The sequence below is a fragment of the Peromyscus californicus genome, unplaced genomic scaffold (genome assembly GCF_007827085.1).
Source record: "Peromyscus californicus insignis strain IS unplaced genomic scaffold, ASM782708v3 Scaffold_10__1_contigs__length_136768540, whole genome shotgun sequence".
Taxonomy (NCBI): domain Eukaryota; kingdom Metazoa; phylum Chordata; class Mammalia; order Rodentia; family Cricetidae; genus Peromyscus; species Peromyscus californicus.
Window position 1 is genome coordinate 1,802,374 of NW_026294391.1, and position 21,300 is coordinate 1,823,673.

At 37.8% G+C, this 21,300-nt stretch overlaps 1 protein-coding gene and 1 pseudogene across 1 annotated transcript in view; both read right to left on the minus strand.

The window, feature by feature from the left end:
- Rp2 (RP2 activator of ARL3 GTPase) overlaps window positions 1-21,300 on the minus strand; it is a 46,504-nt gene that overhangs the window by 18,425 nt on the left and 6,779 nt on the right. The window contains exons 2-3 of the mRNA XM_052733961.1: window positions 15,495-16,160; window positions 10,965-11,079 (exon numbers count right to left, since the gene is read on the minus strand). Of these exons, the coding sequence (XP_052589921.1) occupies window positions 10,965-11,079; window positions 15,495-16,160 (781 nt within the window). The remainder of the gene's footprint in view (window positions 1-10,964; window positions 11,080-15,494; window positions 16,161-21,300) is intronic.
- Window positions 16,969-18,643, minus strand: LOC128107738 (nucleophosmin-like; annotated as a pseudogene).

The window sequence follows — 21,300 nt, forward strand, 5'->3', positions numbered from 1 at the left end:
GTACTGTCTTTGCAAATTTTCTGTAAATTTAAAATTATTCTAAAAATGTATTAAAAATAAAATGCATGAAAATTCAGACTAAACCATCACACCTGGAGTGGCCTACAAATCACCATTTTGTCTGACTGCCCTCTACTAGTGTTCATATCTCATCTACTGTTTTTGTTGAAGAAAATTAACCTCTAAAACAAAAGAAAACAAGTCTAATTAGTGCTCAGGACCATTTGAGAATCTACCAAAATGTTGATTACAAGGACATATCATAAAGGCTTCTAAGATAGTAGTTGGAAATTTACATTTTTAAACACATCCCAGATGGTTTTGGGGATAATTCAGATTTGGAAGTCCTAGAATGGAAAACCACAGATTCTTTTATTAATAGTCAAACAATAATATTTATTAACTAAAAATAGTTAACTAAACAAACTAAATTGTGATTAAAGACTAGTTTAGATTCAGCTATGAATTACAATAAAAGTGAATTTTCAAGATCAAGCCTATGCTTTAAAAAAAATGGTTTTCAACTAAGAACTTATTCTGCCCCCTTAAAAGACATCAGGCAATGTCTAAAAACATTTTTTGTTGTTGTTGCTACAACTGAACAAATGTGTATCAAGAGGGCAGGAGCCATAAATGCTGTTCAACATTCTGTAATGCACAGACCAGTCCCACTCAAGACAATGACCTGCCTGACAATAACTACTGGTCACCTCAGAAGAGGGTCCAGTCCACCCTGTTAGAATATTAGGACCAAGTCTGCTTGCTATTCCACATGACCTAATATACTCACTATTGGGCAGATTGCAATATTTTCTCCATTTTGGGGGGTTTTGAGAATAAGATAAAATTTTAAAGTTTCTATTTTATTTTTAATTATTTATGTGTATGAGTGTTTTGCCTGCATGTATGTCTATGGACATTGTGCATGCAGTGCCTTTGGAGGCCAGAAGAGGGCATCAGATCCATAGGAACTGGAATTACAGACAGTTGTCAGCCACCACTGAGACTAGAACCAACCTGGGTGCTCTGGAGGAGCAGCCAGTGAGTGAGTGCTCTGGAGGAGCAGCCAGTGAGTGAGTGCTCTGGAGGAGCAGCCAGTGAGTGAGTGCTCTGGAGGAGCAGCCAGTGAATGCTCTGGAGGAGCAGCCAGTGAATGCTCTGGAGAAGCAGCTAGTGAGTGCTCTTAAGCCTTGAGCCATTGCTCCAATCCCTCCAATTTTTAATTAAAAAAAACCCTCACACATTATAGAAATACTAAAGAAGAGCATAAATATCCATCTTACCTTTAACTATAGTCACCAAGAGTCAAAATTTAGCCACATAGGTTTTTTTTTTTAACAATTGTTTGTATATTTACTTCTTTTTGGAGATGTGGATGTGTGTGGGCGCTCATGCCATGGGACACTTATGGAGGTCAGAGAACAACTTGTGGGAGTAAGTTCTCTCCTTCTTTCATGTGGGACCCTGAGGCTGAACTCAAGGTCATGAGGCTTGGTGGCAAGTGCTTTTACTCATTGAGTCATCTTGCTGGCCCCTATATACTATACATCGTGTGCTTTATTTTTGTTTTGCTGATACCATGATACTTAGCACACATATCCTACCTAACCACAATACTATTTCCATACCTAAGGAAATTAAACAACTCCTAGTTTAAAAACTACCTTTTTAGCCCACTTCACATCAATCCCATATTAAACCAAGGTTCTCTCATTCCATTAATTGTTACATCTCTTCAGATTATTTTAATCTAAAAGAGTTCCCTTATCTGAAGAAACGTAGCTAGTTATCTTTATAGAATGTCTTGTATTTTGGACTTAGTTCATTGTTTCCTTGTGGTGTCATGTAACTTTCTTTCTTACTTTTTATTCCAGACAGGGTTTCTCTGTGTAGTTTTGGTGCCTCTCCTGGATCTCACTCCTCTGTAGACCAGGCTGGCCTCGAACTCACAGAGATCCACCCGGCTCTGCCTCCCAAGTGCTAGGATTAAAGGCGTGTGCCACAACTGCCCGGCTGTAACTTTCTTTCTTATCTTAGTTCAGTTATCATACAGACTGAAAAGATTCCCTTTCTCCAGATTTAAAAAAGAATAAAGAAAGACAAAAGAGGCAGGAAAGCAGAAGGCAAGAGAGGCAGCCTATAATCATGATGCTCACCGCCTCTCTTTGGTGTTTTGCTTGTTTGTTTTGTTTTTGTTTTTGAGACAGGATTTTACTATATACTCTTGGCTGTCCTGGAACTTGCTCTGTAGACCAGGCTGGCCTCGAACTCACAGAGATCCACCTGCCTCTGCCTTTCTAGTGCTGGGATTAAATGTATATGATACCACTGCCCCATCCCTCTTTTGTGAAATGGTCCCAAGCAGCTCAAGCTGGTCCTGAACTCATCATATAGCTAAGGATGGCCTTGAACTCACAAATTCCTCTTGCCTCTACCTCCCAAGTACCGGGATTACAGGTGTGCACTACATTGCTCAGGCCTTTCCTTTCCCACAGGTGCATAACAGTTGTTAAATTGCCTGCATTATTCTTTGTGGGGTTTGTTTATTTATTTATTTTGATGCTAGAAATGGAATCCAGGTCCTCAAACATGCTAGGCACCCTTACACCAACCCCAATTATTCTTTTTAATGGTCAAACTGTCCCAAAATTTTGCCAACGCAAACTCTTTCAAGCTGATTCTTTTGACCTGACATGACTGCTTCAGTCTTTGAGTACTTCCTGTAGGCATCTTTACAAATTTATTTATTTTTATTTTATGTGCATTGGTGTATTGCCATGGGTGTCGGGTCCCCTGGAACTGGAATTACAGACAGCTGTGAGCTGCCATGTGGGTGCCAGGAATCGAACCCGAATCCTCTGGAAGAGCAGTCAATGCTCTTAACCACTGAGCCATCTCTCCAGTCCCGGCATCTCTGTTTTTTAAGACTTTTGTATGACATTTATTTCCTGAAATTCCCATAGCATCTGCTCACTGGTTTTAGTTCTACTTTTTTCCAGCAACAAAACATTTTACTACTTCCATGTGAAACGTTGTATTATTTAAAGACAGATACTGTTTAGGTTGAAGCAATTCTATCAGATTTCTTTACTAATATTATACAAATATATAAATCCTTGATTCAGATTGCTGACTTCAACACTAACCCTCACACTTTAGGATATCTATTAGACTTTCTGCTCAATTCCATTCCTAAAAGTTGATGAGAGTTTCAAGGTTCATTTTCAAGATTTCATTTGAATGTTTCTATGTCAAAATATATTCTGAGGTAGACTCAAGCACTGGATTAAGTCCTTCCACTACTACAATGACTAAAAAAAGGATGTGAAATATTGTGCTAACACTTAACAGCCCAATTACACAAAGCATCACTGATTAAAATTATCCTAACAGTTAGAGTTCATTATAATTTATTTATACATAAAGAACACACATACAGATGTACCCTGTCTGTAGGGTATACCTAATTAGCATTCCATATTGCTATTCATACTGACTTAGAGCCTTGAGCAAACAATGTCCCTCCTTCCAACAGATGGACAGTACTTTGACCTCCAGAATCAGTATGCCTATAAGAAAATACAGGCAAGCAGCAGCCCTTCAGCAGGATACACAGATTCTAGCTCCTCTCTTGTGCACATTTCTTCAATATCTGAAACTTATTGGTGGTATTTACTTACTAGGGAAAATTATAATTTTTCATGAGAAGTTAATTGTGGGAGCCCGTTCTCAGGTTCCTCGTGGCTTTACCCAGCAGATCCGCATAGAGGATGATTAGACCACAGACCTGAGTGCAGGTGTCTGGGATGGTCTGCACTTGGCTGTGCTGGGGGAGGAGGTCTTTTGCTCCACCCCTTGGCGTCTCTATAAAAACCCTGGGGCAGAGACAGACGGGGCCCGTTGGAATAGGTTCCAGGCCCTCTCGAGGCTATCCTTTATTTTCTATCTGTTTATCTCCGTGATATTCTCTGCAATAAATCCTATCTAATATTTCCTGCTGCTCGCACTCAAGAAAACTCTGGGGAACTGTGGGGGTGGTTGGGTAAACACCCCACAGAATGGCGCCCGAACAGGGACTAAAGAAAAAAGATAAAAAGGGACTAAAGAAAAAAAAGGTGGGACTAAAAAAAGGGGGGACTAAAGACAAATGGTCAGGGACTAAAGACAAACTGATAGGGACTAAAGATAAAGCAAAATAATAGTTTTATTACAGAGTTTTTGGCGAAAGTGCTGAGTCAGCCCTGCCAGTGGATAAGGCATGCCGGTGTTATGGAAAATATATATTTTTTATATATATTGAGAGGCAGGGGTTTTATCCTCGAGAGAAAAGGAAAGCAGACTGGAAGGATGTCCGATGCTGCAGCGAAATTCTCTTCTGTCAAAATTTTCTATCTTGTATCCCTTTCTCAATTTCTATCTGTGAAAAATAAGTATAAGGCATAGGGTAGTAATATAGTGTAGGAAAAACTTAGAAGTGTAAGATTGTGCAGGAAAAAATAAGTAAGGCAACTAGACAGAAAAACTCTACAATTTTCTAACATTGAGGGGCTATAAACACAAACTGGGAAAAAAATCTTTCTTTGGGCTTTACGGGTAGTAAAAAAGCTCTTCTTTGAGCTTATAGGGAAGAAAAAGTTTCCTATGGAAGCTTTTGACCTGGGGACAGCTGAAATGCTAAGTCCAAGTGGCAGGAGAAAGTGATTTCTCCCTGAGGCAAAAATGGGGGTGTAAAAAGCCAAAGTTTAAAGTTGGGGAAAGTTGGTCTTTCTCCTGGGGAAAAAAAATCTTTCTCAAACTATAAAGCTTTTCTTGGAAAATTTGGGGGGAAAATCTCTCTAAAGCCTTAATCTTTCTCAAACTAAAAGCTCTCAAACTTGAAAACTAAAGCCTTTAACTTTCTCAGAAGGACAAAAATTAGAATCACCTGAAGATAATAGTATGGGGACCACCTGTGATTAGTTCTAAGGGAAAACAACAAACCTCTTAAGAAAGCAAAACCTCTAAGTTCTCTTTCAAGCTTTAAAAATCCTCCCTGCAATGCAGGAGGCAGGGACAAGTTCCTAAAAAACCTCTTCTAAGCTCTGTCCTCTTCAAGCTAGTAAAAGACAGCTGGTCAGAGTCCCCTGAGGGAAACGCTTGGGAGACTGTGGGTGAAGAGCTACAGAGAGCCCAAAAGGGCAGGAAACTTTACCTGAGAAAAGCAAAAAAAAGCCAAGCTTTTCAGTTATAGCCGAGCTGAGGCATCAAGGGTTTTGTTTCTGAGTGAGCGTTTCAGAATGAAAAGGTGCTCCTAATCATCCTAATGCAAAGATCCCCTGAAGCAATGTAAACTGTTAGCCTTGGATCCTTGCTTCTGACCAAAAACCCAGAGGTGACTGGCCGGTGTCTGAGTTGGAATGCATTTCGGGGATACTAGGGTTCCTGCAGTTGCAAACTTCCTGGAGCACAGAGCTGAGGCAGGAAGGTGCAGGACCCAGGGGAAGATTGCTAATGAACAAACAAAACTAAAGCCAGTGGGAACAGCACTGTTGTCTGCTTTCCTACAAGTCCCGGTTGATAGGTCCACAGCTGCAAAAAGAAAGCTGAGAAAAAGCTTTCCTATCAGAGTAAGGACCTTTCTGGGAAAACAGTAAAGCTGAACTGTGTCTAAAGCAGTCGTGCTGCCGAGTCAGAACGCTGTCTGGGGAAAGAGCCCAGCCAGGGCAGAACAGAACTATCCAGGAGTAAAGCTTTCTTTTCTGTCAGAGAAAGCACCTCTTTGAGAAAAGCTTTGTTTCAACTGACTCCCTGAGATGAGGGAGTGTAGCCCTAAGGGGTGATTGCCTCTGACATAAGCTCTGTCCTTGAGCACCCAGACAAGCAAACGCAAGCCACTGGGGGACTGGGCCAGGTGAAGGCCTCATGAGGCAAAAAACCTGTCCTAATGGGAGTTTAGAAATGGCAAAAACCTCTCTTGTTAGATTTTCAGTCTGTATGCAAACCACACAGACCCCGAAAACAAACGGACAAAAAGCCCCTACCTTCAGTAGCAGGGAAAGCCGCCACTGTAGTGTCGGAAACTGTTTCTGGGGTAGAGGGGATAAACTGAGACCAACTGGGAACTGTCTGGGGAAAAAGACTCCGAAGAAACAGAAGGGACATAATCCTCCCCAGAAAATATGTGACCTGAAAAAGCTGCTAGAATTTGAGGCAGATTCGGGGGGAGGAAGAAAGCCCCTACTTCCAAAGGCAGCTAGCAGAGGAACAGAGCCGCAGACAGATACCTGAAGCTCTGCATCTGGGGGGGATGGAACAAGCAAAATGAGAATAAAATTAGTGGGAGAAAATCTCTCTGAAGGAGCTATGGAAAAGCTGTTGTACATGATCTTGTTTTTCACTGACTGGCTAAGACAAACACAAGCCCGAGGAAAGTTGCTATCAGAAATGCCAGCCTCAATGCACGCTAAGGAGGCAAGTGCAGTTCTAATTTGGGGGCCAGTGTCTGATGAAGGAAAAACACCTGTTAAAGCCAGTTGAGAGAATAGAAATCTCCCAACGTGCCATAGCTGAAAATGTAAAATGCTTGTTCAAATCTCCTGTTGCAAAAGCAAAAAAACTTTGTTCAAATCTCCCGGGCAAGAATTTGTAAGCAAGTCTGGTAAAAGAACCAGTTGACTCTCAGACCCAAAAAGAACTATGGGAAATGACTGATATAAGGGAAATGATATAAAGGACTGATATAAGGTACTGATACTATTATGGACTGATAAGGGAAATGCATTCTGGGAAAGGTAGTTTTTCCGCTAAAGATGGCAACATTGCCTTGAAACACTTTTGTCAGCTCGAAAATACGTTCATGGTAAACTTAAAATACAGCTTTTAAAAGAATAAGGAGGAAAATCATCTAAGAGTTTAAGTGTCAGTTCCAATGAAAAATTGAAAGGATACGGAACTAGGTGCTTCGCGGTTTGGGGCTCCTTGGTAAAATGCCGTATTTACCCTAATAGTTGTGCAAATTTTTGCAGTAGTTGGATGACAAAAAGCTACCTTTAAGAGCAAACAAGCCACTTTAAAATCCTTAAGAAAGCAAGAGAGCAGTTTATACACTGAACGTTGTCTTAGATATGAAGAAACTTATGTTGAAATTAAAAAAGTTCTTTGCCTTTTGAACAAACTGCCTGCAATGAGTCATTCCTTTGCAAATCTAATTAAGGAGACAAGGAAACAGGCATTCAAAAAGAAATGACTGCTTTATAGACTTGAACAAACTTCAGAAAATCTATCTCTTACAAAAGAGTTGCTTCACCTGAAAGTTCCTTATAAGAAATCAATGCTAAGTATTACAGCTGCTAATAACATCAGTAGTTAAAGCTAATAAAATGAAAATGCTAAATCCTGAAAATGCTTTTTCTCAAAGTAAGCTAATGAAGGATATGTTTCATGAAAGAACATCTATGTTCTTAACTCTTTTGAATAGTAACAGTTTTGGTAAAAATACTGGAACTAACAACAATTCAGTCAAAATGTTTCAACAAATCCAAGACGCTATTCCACAAAAGAAAGCTGCCATGCTTTGTGGGCCATATTAGAGCTCACTCCAATCTTCCTGGTCCTTTAGCTGAGAGTAATGCGAAATGGAAAGATCCCTGCTCGGGATTATGGAAGGGTCCCAATCCTGTGTTAATATAGGGTTGAGGACATGTTTGAGAGGAGAATGATGCTCGGTTACCGGAGCGTTTCCCTAAGGAGCGTGGAACTAAGAAAGGTCAGCTCCAATGATGTTTCTATAAAGAAACCAGAAGGAAAGTGGCTCGATCAGTGTTTCTGAGGTTTTGTCACTGGTTAATGCAAACAGTGAGGAAACAGAGTTCGGAGCTGTGCCACTTTTGGCTTTACTAGCTCCTTTGGAAAAATACTTTATATCACCTAATAGCTGTGCAGTATTTGGCGAAGAGCTTTACAGCAGCTAAATACGGTAATTTCACCCTCAGTGTGAAGTGAAGTTTTTCCTTAGAACAAACCAAAAGTACTGCTGTAATAGAAACGTTTGTCTGAATTGAAGCACTTAGGGGAACTACTATGAATTTGGGTGAATGGACAGCCTCTAGTTAAAAAACCGTTTACTGCTGACAGTGCATCATCTCTGCCAGTTCGGAAAGGCTGAGAGAACTCGGCAACTTTGGAGTGTGGTGTCATCCTGGGAAGGTTACAGTCCCCTAGCAACAACTATCACAATTCTATAACAACAACACTCACTAAATCCCAGTGTTTTATAGCAAAGCTGACTATAAACTCTAAACTTTAGAAATGACGTACGTACTTCATGTCTAGTTAAGAAAAATCTTTCTAATAGAGATAGTGATAATTAAGAGTAAGAAATAGAAAAGGATGAAAATAAGATATGCGAGTTTGAAGAAATTCTGTCTTGTTAGATCTGTGTTAAGAAATCTTTAGGTGTTTGCGAAGTTAAACGTATGCTAATAGTAGCCCTATATAAGTTTGTAAAATAGATCTATAGATCCTTTAAGAATATAGGCTTGCAAGAAGTATCTAAGGTAGTCTTAAGACATGTAGTAATAAGCTTGTAAGAAGTAAAGATGTTAGTTGTAAATGTAAGTTTAAATAAGAAATAAGATGAAATGAATATAAGTAGTATATAAGAAGTAATAAGACATATATTTGCTAAAGTAGTTCTATAGTTTCCTTAAGGAGTATAAATAAGTAGATGTTAATACGTTATATGTGAGTTTGTACAATGTAAATGTTGAATGTGAGTCTAAATGCTTTGCAAGGCAAAAAATGTTAAGAGTGAGTCTATTCTTAATGTATATGGTTGAAAGAACCTGAGACACAGAAGGTAGTGTCACAGTAGACTGCAAAGTAGGCAGTCTGAATGTTTTAAAAAGCTCCAGAAACTGCTAAGAAGAATGGCAGACGCCAGAACCAGCACAACAAGGCATCCGCAGCTGAGATCCTTGGAAAATCGACCCAACACAGAAAAACCTGAGCTAACATCAAAAAACGGTGCGGTTTAGAATACTACTGTACCTAAAAAGGTCTCTGGCTTAAGAATAAGTTCAGAGACGCTTGTTTGAACAAAAATTGTTAACTGCAAAAAGTTTTGGTTGAAAAACGTCTCTTCATATTTTGAAGTGAAAGCCTAATACAAGAATTTATTTGTTTGAACTTTTTGAACTTAAAATGTGATAAAACTACAAAAACATTTTGGTTATGGATTTCTTCATATTTGGAAGGCTCGTACCAGAATTTATCATTTGAATTTTGGGACTTAAGAAATGAAATGAACAGTAGAGATTTCATTGCAATGGGACAATTTTGAGTTTACTTATAGTAATGACCTAGGAACTGTTTTCTGGAATTGGGTTAAAAATGGAACTGTTTATGTAAAAATGAAATTACTTACAAAACTGGTTTTGTGTTACAAATGGAACTGTTTAAATGGAAAAGTTTGGGTTTTCTAACTAGGATTGAGATTTTGCTTAAATTATAAAGAAAAGGGGGAGAGTTAATATTCCTTAGTCTAATTTCAAAAGTTGTTTGAGTGGATTAATGTCATGTTTTTGTTAGTAAGAAATGCAAATGGGGTATATTAAGAGACTACTTTTAAAGTGTAAAGAGTTTTATTAAGAAACTGCTTTTGGATGATTTGCTAAGTTTTCAAAGTGTTAATGGTTAGATTGAGAAGATTGCTTTTCAATATGGTTTTGTAGGAATTGTATGAGTTTGGGTTCCTCTAACTAGGTTTGGGATTTTGTTTAAAAAATTATAAAGAAAAGGAGGAGTTCTGAGATTGAATTATGTTTGCAGAAATTATATTTACCCTATTGATATTAATGCACCCTGGTTTTGCGGAGTTAAGGAAATATTTAAGTTTATGAATACATCAGAAGTTTTCCTATGTTCTGTTAGCAAGAAAATTCAAATGATTGAGTTAAAGTTGTAAGACGGAGAAAATTGCTAAATATATATAGCACCATATATGCTAATTCAAATGGTTCTGTTAAGAGTTTGCTTTGAGTTATAAGATTGAGAGAATTGTGACTATGTATAGCAATATTTATGTTAACCTGTTAATGGTAATGATGAAGCTAAGGGATTCTTTAAGTTTGTAGTCTCCTTAAGAGTTTTTGGTTTAGAAAGGGCTTGAGGCAGCTAAGACTGCTGTAGAAACCTTGGACCTAATTCAAAAGAGAAATGCCATCTATATCATCCTCTACTCCCATATTGGGAGGTGTAACAGCTATGGAGATTGCTGTAACCCATTAATAATTTTTTTTTATATATTAAGAAAGGGGGACCTGTGGGAGCCCGTTCTCAGGTTCCTCGTGGCTTTACCCAGCAGGTCCGCATAGAGGATGATTAGACCACGGGCCTAAGTGCAGGTGTCTGGGATGGTCTGCACTTGGCTGTGCTGGGGGAGGAGGTCTTTTGCTCCACCCCTTGGCGTCTCTATAAAAACCCTGGGGTAGAGACAGTCAGGGCCCCTTGGAATAGGTTCCAGGCCCTCTCGAGGCTATCCTTTATTTTCTATCTGTTTATCTCCGTGATATTCTCTGCAATAAATCCTTCTATCTAATATTTCCTGCTGCTCGCACTCAAGAAAACTCTGGGGAACTGTGGGGGTGGTTGGGTAAACGCCCCACAGTTAATTATATGAAAACAGAAAATAGTGACTTTATATTTCTTACTTCTTTTTCAGTACAGCTAAAGCACATCTTTATCATGTACTTTGCAACAGTATAAAGGTAAAATAGTAATAAAATGAAAACTAAAATAATATAGAAATGTGACTGTTTAAATACTAAGAACACAAACAGGAAAAAAGGGAGTTATACAGGGCTTCTTGAGTATTGGGGAAAAAACCAAAACAAAAGAGGAAGAGAAAGCAACACAGAAGAAGAGAAATATTAAGAGAGTTAATCAAGAAAATATGCACAAAAGTAGTCCAGTCATCCAGAAAATACCTTTGTTCAGAAGAAGAAAAAAGTCAGATGCCTTTTCTCGGAAAACCCTTTGGGCATCTTCGGCTTTCATTGACACTTCCTTTGTCTGCACCAGGCAAAACCCTTTCCCAACCATCTGTGGAGAATAAAATTTCATTCAGATTTTAAAATGAACCTCTGAGATGAAAGCAAGGTTTTGTCACTTGAGCATTTTTCTGTATATAATGCAACACAGCATTCTGATTTTTGTTTTAGTTCTGAGTAATTCACACTCTGCTGTTGTTTCTTTACAACTACTAAACAGAAGCTTAATTTGATGATACAGTAAATGTTCAATGAAAAATACCATAGTTCATTACAATTAACATATTTTGTTAAATATAATAAAGATGTTAAAATAAAATGAAAAATACTCCTAATTTTAATTTTTAAAACCATCACAGCAATTTGTATAGTATAGTGCAAGAATGATAGACCACCTGTATGAGAGCATTTACTATGTACATGAAGTTTTCTGAATGTTATGTAATATATATATATATATATATATATATATATATATATATATATATTACACATTTAACCTTTCATGAGATGGGTACTACTACCATATTCCTTGTAGACATGAGACAGCTAAGATATGACATGGTTAAGAACTTTCCCAAGGTCATATAACTATTAGTCAACAGAGCTTTGATTTTAATTCAAGTTAATGTGATAGTGGATTAAAGAATTCTTTTTCAGGCTAGGTGGTGGTGGTGGCTGTTGTTTGATCCCAGCACTCAGGAGGCACAGGTAAGAAGATCTCTGAGTTCAAGGCCAGCCTGGTATACAGAGCGAGTTCCAGGACAGCCAGACCTACACAGAGAAACCATGTCTGAAAAAAAAATAAAATGGAGAATTCTTTTTAAAAAAAAATCAGTTGCCTACATATCTTTATAAATTTGTATTTACTTGATTGCAGACATTTTACAATTTATTCTATAAAATCAGTGGTAACAGCTCATAATATTTCATGCTATGGTTATATTATTGAATATCATATCATCAAATTGAATGAAACTCAAATCCTATTTCAGAATTCTCACTCAGTGCTCCCTCAGACAAGAAGATACATTAAAAATTATGAGAAACTCTATGGACATTATTGCTGGACGGTAACTGTAAAGACTTAAAATATCAGAATCAATCTCACCAGTGTTTCTAATTTTATAGACAGATATAAACTAAAAAAATTATGCTTAAATGGCCAAGCATATTGGTTCATGCTATAATCCTAGTGCTCAAGAGGTTAAGGCAGGAGGATCAAAAATTCAAGGCCATCTTTGGCTACATACCCAGCTCAAGGCCAACACAAGCTGCATAAGACATTTTCTCAAAAAAAAAGAGATTAATTGAAAATACCATTATCTAAAACAAAACATGAACTATGAAGCTGTATCTACCTTAATATTTTCACTGAAGATGTTTAGAGACTCTTTTACATGAAAATCATATTTCTGGACTTTTAAATTGTGGTGACTAACCAATTTCAATTATAAAATATACTTAATTCAAGCCTTGTTTACTCTAATTTATCCCAGAAATATATGTGATTCATATAAAAGCAAGCAAGTCTAAGCTGTCCTAACATTGTTGTACTGTGAGAAAAACTTAACTTTTATTTTTTTCAGAACTAACTAGTTTCTTTGTTAACTCAAGTATTATTTAAAATAATATATAATCTCTCAACATAACATTTATGTCTGTTCCTTTTCCTAGCATGATGGATTGAGTCATGATGTGATGAAGACCCTCAGTGTGTTAGTTGGGCTCCTTATGCCTTTTGTATTCATTAATGGTTTTGAGGATGCATGGAGTAAACTCACTGAAAACTCAATCACATATGAACCAATGAATTCAAATATCATTGGTCACTTGCCAATATTATGCTATATACAAAGAAATTTTACACACTCCTTGTGAGGAAAAAAGCAAAAGAAAATAACACCCATGGAACTTTTCAGAAAATCAATAGAAAAAGAAAAATCAAATTCACATCAAATGGAAAACTCTGGGACCCATGTGCATTTTACCCTTTCCAATTAAACATAGGCATTACCTATGAATTCTCTGGAGAGGGAAGTTGACTAACTTAACTATGAGACTGTGGCTGCCTGTGAAGTGCACTGCCTGTGGGAATCATCTTTAACCTATTCCAAAGTTATCATCTTAAGTGAAGAAAATGCTTTGTGGCCCATACTTACAAACTTTTTAGGTGGGAAGGTGGAAGGAACTTTCCTCTATTTTAAATCTTTAGTGTCATTTTTTTAAAAACAATAAAGTTTTACAACTAAAAATGTGTTGGTATTTTATTATTCAGCATGCTTTGATACTCTCAATATGTAATTTTCATTTTCAATTTCTTTCTTTTGCACTCTCTTCCTTTTTTTCTTTTTGTGTGAACCAATTAGTTTATTGGGCTTACTTACAGAGCATAAGTGAGGCATTACAGGAACACTGGTGACCTCTAAACAACTTCATTTTAAATCATTTATTCCTTCATTTTGTGCTTTCAGAACTAGACAATACTAACCAAAGCATCTTTAGTTTAGAAGTCCCCTGACTCAACAAGCTTTGGGTCACATTGCCACACCAAGCATCCATCAGCTTTCTTTCAGCACTGGGACAGCAATACAGCTTTATGTTTAAGGGTTAATACTCAGGAAGACTATCAGCCTGCATGGATGAATCACAGCTTTGCTGTTTACCAGCTAGCTAAGTGACCTTTGCCAAGTTACTTACCCTGTCTGTGGTTCACAGGGTTGTTTTGAACAACCTTTAATTCATGTGACTCCTTTTTAACAGTGCCTGACATATACCTAACATTATGTAAGATTAAGCTACTATTAGTAGTAGTAGTGTAGGATTTTCATTTTGCATTCCAGAAGGATATTTAAAGAATATCACTCTTCTAAGTCATAATCTTGTGAAGGCCATTTCACACATCAGATACCAAAAGTCAAAGGGTTCAGAACATTGATGACTCACGAAGACTGTGCTGATGGCTTTTTTTCTTTAAACATGTTAAAATATCTGTGTGTTGACTCCTGATTATCTACCAAAATGGAGTTTAACTTGAATGATTAATGTTCTGAAAATTATATGTAATAAAAATTCACCATACAAAAGAAATTTGCCATACAACATAATGAAGATATTTACTTCTCAGATGTTGAATTAACATGTGACTAGATAGTGCAAAGGCTACAAGCATATTTTTCTACATCTTACAAAACTTACAGCATGCTTCTTATCATACTGGCATAACAAAAGAAAACATCAACATCTTAAGCCAGACACAATGGCTTAAGCCACTGGGATGCAGAGGCAGGAGGATTGATGGAAGTTCAAGACACAGTCCTGCTCTACATAGTAAGTTTTAGGTTAGGCAGGGCTACACAGAGAGACCCTGAATTTTAAAAAAAAAAGAGAAAAGAAAAAAGAAAATATCAAAATTATACTTCAGCTTCTATAGTTTTAAAAGCTGTACCTCAAAATATACTTTGTAGATGTCAGACATGGGTTCTTCACATTACAGATGTATACCTACAGGGAGGTATTCCTTTTTACTTCTTGTCAACACCATCACTCCTTTTGGTATGCTTCAACTTTAAAACAATCCGTTTAGAAAGAAACTTACGTATCTACCTCTGGAAGCTTGAATTTGAAGTTCAAACAGATTCCTACTGGATAAATTCTGTTCAATACATCTTCCTACTGTTGCACCTACCAACAAAGGAACTACTGCTTCTGGAGCCTTAACTTCTCCCTCCTCAAATGCTTTGAGGAGAAGCTGCTATGCATTTACTCTTCTCTACTTAATGAACTCACTGAAAGCCACCACTCAAAAGTCTTGGAGATTTTGCCATTCCAATTCCCATCTTATTCATATTATTTGTATATCCCAGCCTCCTACCAATGGTGATGGGGCAATAAAAAATAAGGAGCCCAATGTGGATGACAGTGTCAAAGCAGGGTCTAAAAGTTGTATTCTTAAATGTCATTTCCAACATCTAGCCAATTAAAACTCCAAAGAAATTTTCTCAGTAAATCTTTAGAAAAGGCCATGTTTCAATATGCAGTACTATTGTGAGCATGTGTGGAAATTGTTTATGATGAAGAATGGAAATTCTTTGAGGCAAAAAATTGTATCTGTATGCCTTAATTTCCAGCATCACCTACATTCTATTATTTCTAAGTTGCAACTAATTACAAGGTATTTCAGCAAAGATGTGGAAAACAAACACGCATCACATAATGAATGAAATATGGTAACAGCATAACTTGCACATAATTGGTGCTAATGAATGCTTACTAAATTGAATTAGATTAAAAAGTTGTCTTGAGAAAGGAGTTTGAGGCCCAAGGGATCTGCTTCTAAGGATTTGGGGGACTATACCTTGAGGGTTGCCAGTATTTCTAATAATTTGTAAATAATAACAATAAAACCTAGAAATTCTCCAAAGCAGCATGGTCCTATCTGTCTATTTCTCTTCTTTTTCTCCTTACCTCATCAATTAGTTTCCTGGCATTTGCAGTTGTATAATCATCAGCAAATAATACCACTAGGCATGACTCATCACTGCTCTTCTGTCTCTGACCCTTGGATATGGGAACAATGCTTCTATTGGCTTCTGTGGAAATTCGTACAGCTTTGAATTCTTCAGTAGCTGGAATAGGAACATAGTCCTGAATCACAGCATTTTCTGGAAGAAGGCTCCAGTTGAGCTCTCCTGATACAGGTGTAAAATCATGAACGTGACTCCATATGTTATTGAAGATACTGAGCCCTGCATCTTTGAATTGGGCTGCTAATTCAGGGTAGTACCACTGAAAACAGCCAAACTTGATATTTGTGGAAGATTCAATAATAGGTTGAGTGGCACAGCACAGAAAGACTTCCAACTTTCTACAGTCCCTCACACGAAATTGTTGGCAAGCTAATGTACACTTGCAATCCCTACAATTTCGGAAAAACACGCTGCCTTTCACTGGTCCCAAAAAAAGTATGCAGTTGGTGCAGTCATCAATGGTAATGGTAGCTGAGTGATCAAAAATATAGATGTTACAGTTCTCACAGTCTTGAATGACAAATTGTTGTCCTGCCACTTTTCCAGGTAATCGACCTACTGTTTCATCCTTCAGTCCACTGAACATGTAATCTTTCGGATCAACCTGCAGGGACAAAGCACAAGGCCTTGAGTATTGTTAACAGTATTCACCAAAACCAAATAAGTGCCTATGGGATGCCAGATACCGTTGTTAATGCTAAAACTTAGGTTCCCAATTTCATTGACTTTGCAGTAAATTAGAAAATGAATAGGACAGACATATCTTTTTTTTCCAGTAAATAAAAAAGGAGGGAGGAAAGGGGAAAGGAACCCAAATTTCAAGGACACAATCACCAAGTGCTTGGATCTTGTTCCAACCATTTCAATTGTAAATATGGGTTTTTGGCAACTGGGGATATTCATGCACATACACAAAGCCTATAACCTCAAGGACTTCTTTTTTTTTCATTTTCTAAGTGTGATAACAACACTGCAATTACAAGAGGGGTGAATTTACAATTTTAAATAATATAAAGTTTATAACCTTGGTTAATATATATCTACCTCTCAAGAAATGGAGCCACTCTTTCTGCTATCAAATTTCTTTTCTTTTTTTTTACTTTATTAAAATACTGAGTTTATTTCACATGTATATTTGTCTCCCTATCATTTCCACATCTGACCACCACTATTACTATGTCCTATCATAACATTCCATACATACTTAAAACCAAGTAAAGGGTGGAGTTCCATCCTTGAAAACTAAACAGGCATTTTAGACAACACATTCTTGGCAATGGAACCTGGACAACATTTATCAAACACAGTAGGGAAAGTTCTCACTTTGCATTATAAAAAGGACAGCCTGTTTATATCAACTGTTACAGAAATTAAGTAAGACGGAATTATTTCAAACTGTTTAAACCATTTTCTTAAAGAGACTTTCTCTACTGCCAGAGATCTTAAATAGCCTCCTGGTCAGTCATCCGGAAGCAATTCTTCACATAATTAATGAATTTGGCTTCCACTTTGGGAAGAGAACCACTTTTTTCTATACTTGCTTGCATTTTTGCCTTAATGTCGTCTACAGAACTAGGTCCTTTTGGTGTTTTAGGAGTTTTTTCCTGTTTTTTGAAAGACTCTTGACCCTTTGATCTTGGTGTTGATGGTTTTCAGTCTTTTCCATTTTGGTTTGATTTTTGTGCATTTTTGGCTGGGGTATCTCGTGCAGATTACTTCACTGGAACTTTTTCTTCAGCTTCCTCATCATCAAAATCATCATCATCATCATCCTCATCATCTTCATCGTCATCCTCATCATCCTCGTCAAGTTTTACTTTTTTCTGCGGAACCTTGTTACCACCTCCAGGAGCAGATCGTTTTCCAGACATACTTAAGAGTTTTACATCCTCCTCATCTACATCTTCTGACTCTGCATCTTCCTCTACAGCTACTAGGTGCTGTCCACTAATGTGCACAGGCCCTGAACCACACTTCAACCTTAAGACCACAGGTCGTGTAATTTCAAAGCCCCCAAGAGAAACTGTTGGTTGTACAGACATTTTCAAAGTTGCCAGTGTTACTTTAATTGGACTGCCTTCATAGTTCATTGCTTCTGCCTCTACGATGTGTAATTCGTCTTTTGCCCCTGCCCCTAAACTAACCATTCTTAGTGATAACTGGTGCTCATTCTCATCATTATCCACCTTAAAGTGATAATCCTTGTCAGCTTTTAGTTCACAACCGAAAAGGTAGTTCTGAGGCCTGAGAGGGCTCATGTCCATGTCCATCGAGTCTTCCACGAGGTGGAGGCGCGCACTTCAGTGTGAGAGAAGTCGGACGGAGGAAACTGCCTACTGCTCCTCAGAACAGACACGCAGGACGGAATCATGCCAGGCCTGCTATCAAATTTCATGCCTGGGCATGCAAAGTTAAAAGGAAGCCTGCGCGACACTATGATTTGGGTCTTCCTGTGAGTTAACCCAGGTGATGTATCATCATTGCTACTATCAACAGTCTTTCAGTTTATTTGGAATCTGTATAACCACAAAATTAGTATGGAGTGCAAGGGTAAAGAATATATTTTTAAAACAATTATTCTAACAGAGTAGCTATGTAAGTCAGACATGGGGGTACACATCTGCAATCCCAGCACTTGGGAAGCTGAGGTAAGAAGATTACTAGGAACTCAAGTCCAGCCAGGGCTACAGAGCAAGAATCTGTTGCAAAAACATTGCTAGGAAAGTAAAGCTTATGTCCTCTGCATCTATACTAATCAGAACATACTATTTCAGGCTGGAATGTAGCTCAGTATTAAAACATGTGTTTAGAATGTACAAGGCCTTGGGTGCAGCCCTGTAACTGAAAATTAAACATTAAAAAATAAAGATACGGGAGGACAAGGGAATCTGTGGTTGGTATGTAAAATGAATAGAAACTCTCTTAATTAAAAAAAAAATAAAGATACATACTATTTCAGCTTTCTGGTGATTTGCTTTTCCTGATGCTTCAATTTTTAAAACTTCAATTTCTTAAAAAACATCTTAAATTGAATATATTTTTTTTACCCTACTACAAAATAATATTTGAGTGTAAGTTTCAAAACCCTAACTGAAATTTTCATGCACTACAAACAATGGAAGAATATAAGGACACAAAAAACCTTGATATGTTGGCACTTAAATCTACAAATTTCATTTATTTATTTATTTATTTATTTTTATTTACTTATTTTTTTTGTTTTTCAAGACAGGGTTTCTCTGTGTAGCTTTGCGCCTTTCCTGGATCTTGCTCTGTAGACCAGGCTGGCCTTGAACTCACAGAGATCCACCTGGCTCTGCCTCCTGAGTGCTGGGATTAAAGATGTGTGCCACCGAGGCCGGCTAAATCTACAAATTTTAATCAGACATTGACTAAGATATTCATCCAGTGTAACTTTTCAAATTTTGCCCTCCTATTAGATATTATAAACTATGCCTCACACAATCTTTTTTTTCTTTATTTTATAATTTAATTTTACATATCAGCCACGGATTCCCCTGTCCTCCCTCCTCCCGACACCTCTCCCCAACCCACCCCCCATTCCCATCTCCTCCAGGGCAAGGACTCCCCTGGGGATTCAGCTCAACCTGGTAGATTCGGTCCAGGCAGGTCCAGTCTCCTCCTCCCAGGCTGAGCAAAGAGTCCCTGCATAGGCCCCAGGTTCCAAACAGCCAGCTCATGCACTAAACTAGTGGAAACACATGAACCAATAGCTGAGGAGCCCCCAACTGGATCAGGCCCTCTGGATAAGTGAGACAGTTGATTAGCTTGAACTGTTTGGGAGGCCCCCAGGCAGTGGGACCGGGGCCTGTCCTCACACAATCTTTTAAGTAGTATGCCTAAAATATGTCACATTATTTTTTAACTGTGCTACCAAAATATAGTCAAAGGCTAGAAATATAACTCAGTGATAGTGTGCTCAGCATGCCTGAGGTTCTGAGTCTAATCTGCAGCACATATTTCCAACACACAGATACACACACACAAAAGACACAGACAGACAGACAGACACACACACACACACACACACACCAGAGAGAGAGAGAGAGAGAGAGAGAGAGAGAGAGAGAGAGAGAGAGAGAGAGAGAGAGAGAGAGAGAAAGGGAGAAAGGGAGGGAGTGTATTAATAAAAGGCCAGTCTGACAGTTGAAAATATATTACCTTTTAATCTATTGAAACTATTTTAACTGCCTATGCATATAAATATTTCATGCAAAACTATATACTAGAAGCATGTTCTGATAAATACAGTACATATATTGTTTATTTACAAAGTAACATGTAAGCATGTTAATTGTCGCTAAACTAGCTTAAAGTGACTTATTCCATTAAACACAATATTATATTTATCCAATTTTACATAATGTCCTAGGATGAACAATGGTCTATAGCATGAGGCAATAAGAAGTACTTATTTTCTAGCCTCAATTTTGTCACCTATGAACAACATAATCTTGAAAATGTCACTTTACCTTTCTGGATCTTCAGTCACTCAACCAACATTTGAATACCCAAAATGAACCAGACACTATTTTAGGCACTAAAAGGGAAGTGACATATACCTAAATAGACCATTTAAACAACCTGACCATGTAATGAGAGGTGCTGAGAATAATTTAGAAATACAGAGGAGAGACACATAGGGGACAACTCAAGACTTACTGTACAGAGTGAGAACGAATAAGTTGGAGTTTACTGGAAAGATTGGGAAAGAAAGACCATAAAGACAAAGGTAACATATTGAACAAGGTAAAATTCTTCAGTTACCAGGAAGAAAATGGAAGGGGGCCTGGTATTACTAGAGATACTAGAGTAGTAGTAGATGAAACTAGAGGATTAGGCAGGGGTCCTGGTATAAAGTTTGGAAGCTACAGACAACAGAAGCCATTAAACAATTTAAACATGGTAAATATACATTTCAGAAAGATTAGTAAGAATATGGAAATATGGAGTGTGAATCTGAGAGGCTTAGTCAGAAAGGGCTGAAGTAGTTAGAAGGGAAGAGAGGGATGGGATAAATTTGAGAAATGTTGAGGAAATAGAATCAGCAGATGTGTGAAGCAGGAAGGTTGTCAATTTGAGGCCAGCTTGGGCTATACAATGAGACCCTACCCAAACCAACCAAACAAACAAATAAAACGAACGGAAGACAAACATATCTAAGGAGAAGAGGCTCAGTTGTACAGCACTTACCTAACATCCACAAGGCCCTTGGTTGTATCCCTAGCACTTCCAAATGAAGTAAACTAAAATATAAAATAAAATCTAAGGAATATTTTATAATACTACTACTCTCAATTACTTATAGGTAAAAAAAAATCCCCAAATTAAAATCTAGAAATGCAGGATTGGAGGGATGGCTTAGTTGGTAAAGCCATACACACACATATGGACATGAAATAAATAGGCTGTTGCAGGAGAATATCCAGGTCCAGACTATATTAAATAGCAAGATCCTACCTCAAACAGGAAAAACAAAACAATCCATGTACCAGAACGCAAAAGGGCCTCAGAGGGGGAAAAAGGATAATTCTAGCACAGGGACCTGAGCTCAACCCCCAGCAGTTATATAAAAAGTTGGGTGTGGTGGTGTAAGCTTATCACCCCAGCACTGCAGTCAGTGACAGGCAGACTGGCCCACTGCCTAACATAACTGGAGAATTCTAGGGCATTTGAATGTCTCAAAAGAGGGTGTGTGTGTGGATGATGCCTGAGGAATGACA